Source organism: Lepidothrix coronata, unplaced genomic scaffold (assembly GCF_001604755.1).
Source record: "Lepidothrix coronata isolate B3197 unplaced genomic scaffold, Lepidothrix_coronata-1.0 Scaffold37, whole genome shotgun sequence".
NCBI lineage: Eukaryota > Metazoa > Chordata > Aves > Passeriformes > Pipridae > Lepidothrix > Lepidothrix coronata.
Genome location: NW_016690217.1, coordinates 8,592,011 through 8,602,347, shown reverse-complemented (window position 1 = coordinate 8,602,347; position 10,337 = coordinate 8,592,011). Strand labels below are relative to the sequence as shown.

General features: G+C 46.3%; 1 protein-coding gene across 8 annotated transcripts in view; it reads right to left on the bottom strand.

Annotated features, from left to right (window-relative positions):
* Nucleotides 1-3,378: 3,378 nt before the first annotated feature.
* Nucleotides 3,379-10,337, bottom strand: part of NR2F1 (nuclear receptor subfamily 2 group F member 1) — a 10,311-nt gene continuing 3,352 nt past the window's right edge. For 4 of the 8 annotated variants that reach the window (XM_017812731.1, XM_017812733.1, XM_017812737.1 and 1 more), the window contains exons 2-3: nt 9,485-10,012; nt 3,379-4,625 (exon numbers count right to left, since the gene is read on the bottom strand). In XM_017812731.1, coding sequence (XP_017668220.1) covers nt 4,345-4,625; nt 9,485-10,012 — 809 coding nt within the window. In that variant the 3' untranslated portion in view covers nt 3,379-4,344. Of the gene's footprint in view, nt 4,626-9,484; nt 10,013-10,153; nt 10,259-10,337 lie in introns of those variants that run through there. The other 4 variants (XM_017812732.1, XM_017812735.1, XM_017812736.1 and 1 more) reach the window with 4 other exon arrangements.

Genomic DNA, 10,337 nt, shown 5'->3' with positions numbered 1-10,337 from the left:
CCAAAACCTCCGATCCCCCCCAAACACCACTACACAAAAAAAAGAACCCAAACAAAGAAAAAATCCCCCCCCAAACAAAACAACCCCAAAACCCTCAAACACACACACACACACCGACAAACATAAGGTCCTATCAAGGCCTTTCCGTCAGATAAAAGACTTTTATCTTTTGTGTATGTAGCCAACCAGGTTCCTGCTAGTGAATCTAGGCAGTATTAACTTTTTCTTGTATTACTTCTGCTGCCACTTGCAGTGACCCCTAGCCAGATTCTTCTGTGGGAGACCCTCCATGTACCCCGGCAGGGAAACAGCTTTTTACGTCTGGATCCGCCGTTTTTGCTGGTGGCCATGAGACAGGTCACTCGTGATGGAATCTCATCCCCACTCTTCCTCCCCAGTTCTACCTAATTTCCAGGGATACTGGGAAAATGGGAGTTATCCTTTACCGCCAGTCCTGAAGGGGGCTCATCGCCCTCTCTCCTGCAGGTGAGGGGGGTGAATGGAAGCCGAGCCACCCAAAAGGTGCCCCCGGGGGCGACGGCGTGTCGAGAAGCGCTGGGAAAGGGGAAGCAGCAGCCCCTGACGTTTACGGGCGGTCGGAGGAGGTGCAGGCGCGGGCATAGACGCACACATACACACACGACCCCTGCCCTGGCGCTGCCCCCGCCACCGCCCGCAAACCCCCTCCTCCTCAGCTTGGGTTCAACCTACCACTTAGCAGCATTTCCAAATATTTATTCGATTAAATGTATAGAAAAGGCCTAATTGGGCGGTGGGAGGAGGCAAGCTAGTTAGCGAGGTGCTAAGAGGAGTGGGAGGGGGGGCTTTGTATCTGCCGTGCCCTCAGCGGGTCCCCTGCATGGGGGTGGAGTGGGAGGGTCGTCCCTCTCCCACATCCCACCCACCCCTGCTTCCCCCTCCCACCCTCCCTTAGCCTTTGAAGTGCTGCCACAGCTGTTAGTGAGCACGGAAAGGCCGCGGAGCCCTGCGCGGCAGGGAGGATGGAAAAATGCAGGGATGAGGAGGATGCCCTACCGACTGCGTCTCCTGAAGATCCTGGGGGGCCGAGGAGCCCCCGGGAACAGCGCCCCGGCCCCCGGCAACAACAAGGCAGGAGAAATGTAGATGGAGTTCGTTTTAGAGCAATGTATTGTAGGTTATGAACAAGTCAGCAAAAACTTGAGGGACCCCGGCCCCTCGCCACACTCACATCTTTTTTTTTTTTTTTTTTTTTTCAGCAAATAGCACTCCATGACGCCATCATACAGTATTTTTAGCCGCCATATGAATGCCCGAAAGGCTGCAGCGTGGCAAAGGAAAACATCCACTGACACAGTGCAGACTGTGTAGTTAACACTTCAGAACACGATACTGTCTTATAAGCAAAGTTTAATAAGGGATTGAAACACTTCTTTCTAGGCACATACATGGAAATAAGTGCATCTCGTACCTGCAAGTTTCTTGGCAATCTGTGGGTTATTATTATTATTCATAAATATGAAAATTAATTGAAAAATACCTATGAAAAAGTTTATCTGTTTTCATCAGTGGGATAACGCTGTAATGAATATATTTACATCTCATTGGAAGAAATCGAGACCTGTTTTTCTACTCCGATATCCCCATGTGTTTTGCTTATTTTGGGGGGGTGGGGTGTTTCTTGCTTGTTTCTGTTATTATTTTTGGGTTTGGATTTTTTTGTTCTGTGTGGGGTTTTTTTAATTTTTTGTTTGTGTTTTTAACTGCTAATCCAACTGTGTCCCAAGTCACCCATCCCACCAAAAAGCAATGTTGAAGAGCTGCTTTCAGCACCTCCCCGGTCTAAGCATGCCCGCTCACTCCCCGTTGAGAGCTCAGAGGGGTTGCTGGATCCCCTCTGCCCGTGGAAGGGCCAGAAACAAAGCTCTTGCCCATGCCACGTCCGTGTGAGTGGGAAAAGGGAGGATGTCTGTTTGTCTAATTCCCATTCTTGTGTGCTCAGGTCTGGAATCATCCGAGTCCCCCCACTGCCAGCATCTATGAATACAGGCCACTTCTCCATCCTGAATGGGATGATCCCCCCATAGAGGATCTGCTCACAATGTTGATTATCCAGCTATAAGTGCCTACTGTATGGAGCTGCTATAGCCTCGGATCTGCTGCGCCTAGAATATTAAAAACCCCAAGCGAGTTGGATTGAAGGATCTTGTTAATGCAAAAAAAAAAAAAAAGACAGAGAGAGAAAGAAAAAGCAAAAAAAGGAGGGGGGGGAGAGAGGAAGAGAGAGAAAGAGAGAGAAGGAGAGTATATAGGACAGAAAATTAAAATGAAAAACTTGCCCATGTTTCCATAAACTGAAAAATCTGCCTCATCCAGGCTTGTTTAGAGGGTATGGGAGGTATCTGTGTGAGGGGGGACAATGCTATTTTTAAAGATCCAGCTTTATTAATACGTTAAGAAAGAGCTCCCTTGGTAGTATGTGTTCTCACAGCTCTGTCTCAGACCCTATAAAACATTAATGCACTGAAAGCTGTTACAGAGATCTGCACCACCAGCTAGAAGCCTTTACGTTCAAAGGACTTCCATTACAAAAACGATTTTTAATTTTCTTTGAAGAAAAGGACAAGCTGAAATAAAGAGAGGCTTTTGGCACAGAGCTCGGGCCCCTGTGATAGGTGGCCATAGTGTGGGGGTTCACAGCCTGTGTTTTTTTGCTTGACCATGGCACATAAGCACATATGAAATGCACTGGCTCACCACCCAATGAGCAAGCATCTAGTTGGATTTCTATATTAATGGACTGGGAATATCGTCCACACATAGTGACTAGAGTTAGGAGAAATAGCAAGAGAGATGTTTTGGCTGACAGCAAGCACAAGGTGTGCACACCGGAGCACACAGAGGGGTCTGTGAGTCCTTGGGGTGGAAAAGAAGAGAAAAAAAGCAAAAAACCCCAACCCCACCCCGAGCTCCCAGAAGCAGGAAGCCACCATATCTGGAACAAACAAGACCCATGGCTACAGTATGCCTCCTGCTGCATGGGTAGAGGTGGTGGCATGTGGTGACTGCAGTCCATGCCCATGGTTTCTGAGAGCAAAAAACAAGGTGTGAACTCAGCAGAAAATCCAGCTGATGGGAAAAGATATTTCAAAAAAAGGGTAGGCCATCAGCCTTGGTAGGGAGTCTGCGGTGTAGTCTCAGCGAGGCAAGGTCACCTAAGGCATCACACTGCACCTCCCACTCCCTCTTCCTAGACCTTGACAGCTCAGCCCTAAGCTTAAGCCCAGCCAAGTCTGTTTTGGAGCATCATGTAGTTTACACAACTTGGCTAGATCTCACAAGTATTTTTTAAGTTCTCTTTTTTAGCACCAGTAGAGAGTTAAAAATCCAGGTGAGATCTTTTGTTGTTATTGTTTGGTTTGTGGTTTGTTTTTTTTTGTTGGGTTTTTTTTTTTTTTGGTGAATTGTTGGCATGTTTCAAACAACAAGACTCATGGTTTGTGGGGTGATAAGTAGGGGGGAGTTTGCTAAATTCTTTTATTTTTTGTTTAAATTCTCACTTCAATTTTAATTCTTGAAGAACAATTTTGACAACATATATCGCACTCATTATAAGAAGCAAAGGGTTATATCAAAAAATTATTAGTATAGAATCACAGGAAACCTGGTTTGGAACCAGAAAAAAATACAAAACAGATATAGATACATAGACACAGGACAATTTTTTTATAATTATTTGGAAAATGTTATTTTCCCCTAATTCTCCTTTCTTTTTTTTCTTTATGCGCATATGATGTTTTAACTTTTACCAAAAATGAAAATAAAGACTAATATATTACAAAATGAGTAACAATGTTCGTGGTAAGTGTTTGCGCGTAGAATTTTTTTCTTTGTTTACTTCTTTTGGGTTTTTTTTTTTCATTCTACACAAGGTTCAGTTCAGTTTCAATGATTTTTTGTTTTGTTGGTTTACTGTACAGCATATATCAGCAACAGTCCACAATAAATCCTGGAAGATCCAGTATCCCCTTCAGGTTTGATTAATATCCCCTCAATACTCATTTTTTTTTTAATTTTTCTTTTTTTTTGTCTCCTTTATTAATATTATTTATTTCTTTTTTCCTCCTCTCAAAAAAAAAATAGGCCAAATGAAAAAAAAAAAATGAAAAAGCGAAACACCACAACCTCCACGGACGAGAGGTCCGTTCTTCTCCCCTACACGGCCACATCTCTGCTCTCACTTGGCCCTTTCTTTTGTTCAGTGTCCACCTCCCGGGCCCCCCCCCGCACCCCGACTGCCCCTCGGTGCGAGCGCTCCCGTCTCCGCCGCTCCGCCGCCTCTCTGCCGGGGATGCGGAATGGGCTCTAGGAGCACTGGATGGACATGTAAGGCCAGTTGAAGCTGCTCCCAGACAGTAGCATATCCCTGATGAGGGTTTCGATGGGGGTTTTACCTACCAAGCGGACGAAGAAGAGCTGCTCGATGACGGAGGAGGAGACGGTGCGCAGGGAGGGCAGCCGCAGCAGCAGCTTCCCGAAGCGGCTGGGCTGGTTGGGGTACTGGCTCCGCACGTACTCCTCTAGCGCGCACTGTGACTTCTCCTGAAGGCTCTCGATATGCGCAGCATCCGACAGGCCACAGGCGTCTGCCCACCGCACCGCGCCCGCGGAGGCAGCCGCAGAACGGCGGCAGGCGGGGGGAAAGTGGAGGGAGGAGGTGGAGGAGGAGGAGGAGGAAGCGGGGGGGAGATGGTTAGTGACTGGGAAGCACACAGGGAAACGCCGCTAGGATGGGGGGCACGGCAAAGGCGCACCCCCCCATCCCATCCCACCCCACACTAGCCCACCCCCTCTCATCCCTCCCCAACCCATCCCGTGCACCGCTGCTGAATAAATAACGCGACCTCTCTGTGCCTCTTCACCGCCGTGGGTATTTTGACCCAGGATGCGGTGGGGTGCTCACACCCCGCTCGTCCCAGCCACACACATACAGCCCCCCATGCTTTCTTTCCATATCCCCCTCTATGGACACTCTGTGCTGGTGAGCGTGATTCCCACTCCAGGGAGCCCACCACCAGGATGCTGGAAACTCGGACCAGCCCCTGTTAAATAACACTGAGTGGAGGAAAAACAGGGGTATTGGGAAAAATAATAATAATAATATTAATAATAGTATGATTATAAGCAGAGGTGGGCACAAGCAGAGAGAGACAGAGGGAGTTTGTTGACATGGTTGCATATCACAGGGAGGCAGCGGCTGGGACCTGCAGTGACTGGCGGGGAGCCGGCCGGGGGACGCCGGGGTGCAAGGGGGACCTCTCTGTCCCTGCCATGCTGCCAGGGATCACAAATTGGCCAAACGTTTGTGGGTTGTGTGATAAATCTGGTGGAAATCCAGATAAATCTGGTGGCTGGGTGAGTCCTAGCTTGCACACAGCAGGCATCTGCAGCTCTCAGACACAAAGCTTGGGAGAGCTGCGGCAGATAAGCCGTGCCTAAAAGTAGCCAGTGAGACTCTCTCCCTCCAGGAACATACGTCTTGCACCTTGCAGAACTATACAACCCAGGCAAAGGTGTACCAACCCAAGAGCAGAAACCCTTCACATCCATGCATTTGTATCTATACACATTATTCTATGTGTACAGATACAAGCAGGGAGGTATAGATGCATCTGTGCATTTGCACACACATAGAGACACATACAAGCATATACTCTATCTCTGTGAACACATAACCCAAACCAAGGGAAAATTGTTTACTGGTTGCTTGTTAAGGGACTTGCTCAGGAAACCACAGTCAAGGAAAAGTGGTGGGTATGCCCAGATGGTGGAAACTATCCACATTGTTTACAAGATTAATATTAAATATTTAAAAAAAATGAAAAAGCAAAAAAACCCTGAACCATCAAGATCAGAGCAAGGCAGTCAGCTAGCAGTGCTGTTTAAAACAGATCAAAGCCAGACTTGGCTAATATATAGATCCATATATGAATTAGTGCATGTTAATGGCCCCCAAAAGGACATTACAAAAATGTGAATGTAGACTTATGACCCTGGAAAGACACAACAAATTAATAAATTATTCAAAGCTAAAAAAAAAAAAAATCTGTCACAAAGGCATTTTTTGAGTTTATCTTTCCCTATCAAGAACTGACTTTACAAAGATTTCTGAACACCTTCATCTACAATACTATGGCCTCGAGCAAAAAAACAAGTAAAACAAGCCATAATTCAGGAGCTTCTGAGGAGGAGAACCTTTGACCTGAGCTGCGGACTTGGCATCCCTCAGACGCACAATTATCTGGGCCAGGCTGCTCCACTAATCCATACTGTACCTTTAATGCAATGATATTTTGCAACATCTAAAGCACCAGGTTGCAACATATATATCTATCAAAAGCTGGGGCCTGTTCTTGTTTGCAATACATATCAAAAACACAGGCCTGTTCATATGTTGATTGCCACAAATCACATTCCATATTTACATATATCTTGCTATTTTACATGCATTATCTGCCCATTATGCATTAGGATCCTATTCAACTTCCAAACAATGCAATATGAAAGGGTCTTACTGACACCCTGGCAGGGCTTTTTTCTTTATGCCCCATATGTCATACCCTTAAGGTTAGTAAAATATTTATCAGACATTTACGATAAGTGCACCTATAACTGCAGGTCACTGGACAATACGGATGGGGAACTTGCTCTCTAAAAGGGCAGCAGCCTGGTGTGTGTGTGTTTGAAAAATACGCCTTGGGTTTCGCCTTAGACCTCCAAATGCTCAGAATTTTCTTATGCCAATAATATCTATTGAGCTTTAATTATTTTAAATGGACTGGCATATGCCTTTATTTGGGTTTCATTCTGTATCCTTAAAGGTGGCGGTGAGAAGGCTTAACTCTCCCCTCAGAACGAGATTAAAAATAATAATCATTAAGGGATCCACAGCTCGATTCGATTATGCAGCCCAGAGAGGTGCAATCCGTGGGAGAAATAACGCAATCCATGTTTACTGGAAGTGAATTATTATAGCATCCCAGAAAGTGGGCTAATGTGAAAATCCTGTGTGTGCCTCGGTTTTTTATGTGGCAGTGTGTCAATAAGGGAAAGCTCTATATTTCTTCTTGCAGTCTATGGAAAAGAAATTATGTAAATAAATAACCATTACTGTTCAACACACTCCAGCCTTCCCCTTCGTAGTGGCGGGTATGTATTTCATGTTACACGTTCAGAAGAGTTTAGTGTTCAGAAAATATAGATGTAATCAGCTGCCACCTAACTAGAAATCAAAGTTCTTATTGCGCTGGAAATAGATTTATTGAATTTATGTTATCTGTCTCTATCTCTTCCTGGAAACGTTTATTTATGATGAGGAAAAGGTAGATAGAGGAATTAATAACACTAAAGTTTGGCAGGAGGGTCGTGGAGGGATGGGGGTGAGGGATGGAGGGGTGGAGGAGGAGGAAAGTGGAAGGAAGGGGAAAGTAGGTGAGAAAGGAGCAGGTTTTGGGTTACGACCCAGTCTTTGGATGGTGTCCAGAATTTTACGGATTAAATACATGCTCTCTGGAGCCCGAATGTAAAAACTACAACAGGAGAAACCCATGCCAGCTTTAAACACTTAGTCCTTAGCAAAGGAATTTGGACACAATGCCTAAAAATGTCTTTTTCATCAGTCAAAGTTAGTTTAAAAGTTGGATGACTTTGAGAAAGGCTTCCTATGAATTCCCCTCTGGATAAGCAATCAAAACAAGTTTAGTGAGAAGTTGAAATGTGCAGATGGGGGTAAGCAGTAGATTACTCCTGACAGCTGTATTTCCATTTTCTGAGATGCCTCGTGTGATCCTGCTCCAAAATAATATTATTGTTCCCTTCCTGAGCCTCATTCATTCTCAGTTCCATTGTGGAAAGGGGATTCTTCCCTCACAAGTGTCATTACATTTTTTTTAATATATGTAAATGAAGGGGTCCTCTAAAACCACTTACCCTGTTTCTAGCCAACACTGCTCGTTTGGGCAGGTTAAGGGGGGAGATTGGAGAGAGCAGAGAGAGAGAAGAGAAAGAGAAGAAAAAGTAAAATATCCCCTCAAACATGTCCCCATCAGGGGCAGCCTCTTTCTAAGGGCCTTTGGCTCGTAGAAAGGCTGAGACACAGGCCAGCCATCTTCCTAGCTCTGCTTAGGAAGAATGTCTCAAGTTGGATCTGGAAAAAAAAAAAAAAGGAAAGGTTCTCCTCAACTGTCCCTGCGTATTGATGAGCACCCTGAAATGAATGGGAAGGGAAGGTCTGTGAGTCTGCAGGCAGGCTGTGGAGTTAAATCAGCCTGATAAATGCTGGCAGGTCTCTTTGTCACTCTTGAAAAACATGTTTCCATCAAGAAGACTTATTATGATAAAATACATTAAAATGTCGATCTGGCTATTCAGTAAATCTTCCATTTGTTCTAAGATTTGCAAGTTATCCTTTGCAAAGAAATATTCCCTCCAACACTGCGAGACTGCATTTGCACTGGAAGTAAAAGGGGGCAGTCACAGTACACGTCTCCGACCACCCTGCATACAAATTATATACTCCTGTCTAAATAAATTATCTGATGTTCAAATCGATATTAATACTACATTTGCTACATTACAATATTGTGCAAATTTAGGAGTCATTTTAATACAATGTAAATACTATCTTTCATGCATGAAAGGCAACAAATATTGATGGATTATAAACTGCTCAGTGTTAAACAAGACCTTTGAACGATTTACCATCTCTGTTCAGGAATGCTTTCAATTTTGCCCTGGCCTAGTTTTAAGTCACATTTATTGGAACTGTTTAGTCATTGCTAATTGAGAAGGTTGGTTTGGAAAAGAGGGGAGAAATGGGAACAAGAGAGGAGATGGGGAGAGTGGGTATATAAAAGAAAAAGAAAAAAAAAAGGAAAAAAGAAAACAAGAAGAAAAAGTGGCAATTAGCCATATCATGGTGACAATTAGAATAATAATTAAAAAATTACACTGCCCAGTCTCTTATTTCACCTTGTTTCCACTTCCTATATTTCCTCTGCATAGTTCTCCTTTGATGTTTATAAATTCTCCCTCACAGGTTACAATAATAGTATACATATTATATTTTTATAGGCTACGACCAGAGCACTTCAAAGGCGACACTAATGCAACTTTCCCGCTAGTTAATTCGAACCATCTATCACAGGGAAAAATTGTTAACATGCATGTTTCCACCGCCTACACTTCATTTGATTTGAGTTTTTTAGTGGTTGTTTTTTTTTTGGAGGGGCTGTGCGTTAAAAAGCCAATGTCAGTGGGGATGAAGGGGAGATCAACCCCTGAACCGGAGCGTACCCCTGTCAGGTGCTATGCTACCTCAGCCTGCTGCCTCTTTTCTTTAAAAATAATTCTATTTTCATTTTTTCCTAATTTTTCCACAAGTGGTTTGTTTTCTTTTCTTTTTTTTTTTTTTTTAATGTCTCACATCCCCCACCCATCCCCTCACCTGAGGTGAAGAGGACGATGGCTTTCAGGCAGCTGTACTCAGCCGAATCGACGTGCAGCGCCTTCAGCTTCTCCACCTGTTCCTGGAAGATGCGGATGTGGTCCATGAAGGCGACAACGCGGTCGGCCGACATGGGGGAGGCGTGGAGGCCGGCGGCGGCCAGGAGCGGGGCCACATGGAGGGGCATGGAGCACTGGGCAGCGTTGAGGACGAAGAGCTCGCTCCAGGTGAGCCGCAGCAAGGCCACCTGGTCGGTGATCTGCAGGTCGGGGAAGAAGGGGATGTTGCGGGCCCACTCGACGGCGCTGAAGAGCAGACGGGCGGCTAGCTCGCAGATGTTCTCGATGCCCATGATATTGTTGGGCTGCATGCACTGGCTGCCGTAGCGGGAGGTGGGGTAGGGCTCGGCCCGCAGCAGGAGGGAGATGTATCCCGAGAGATAGCAGTGCCCATTCAGGGGGTCGCCGTTGGTCAGGGCGTACTGGCCGGGGTTGGGTTGGGTGGGTGGCATCCTTCCTCGCTGAACCGCTGACAAAAAGAAGGAGAGAAGGAGAGGAAATGTGCATCCAGGAGGCTCGCAGGCATTGCCCCGGCGGCGCAGTCAGCCAGCCGGAGACAATGCCGGGCTTCTTCCCCTCCCCGCCACCGCCTCGCCCCCGGCACACGCACAGGCACGGACAGACAGAGGCATGCGGAGCCGGGCAGCTGCCGCCGACCTGCATTGCGCCCTCCGCCCGGCATCGGCATCGGCATCGGCATCGGCCTCGGCCCCGGCCCCGGCCCCGGCCCCGACCCCGACCCCTGCTCAGGCAGCCCCAGCCCAGCGGCAGTCAAGCGCCCCCCCCTTTCTTCC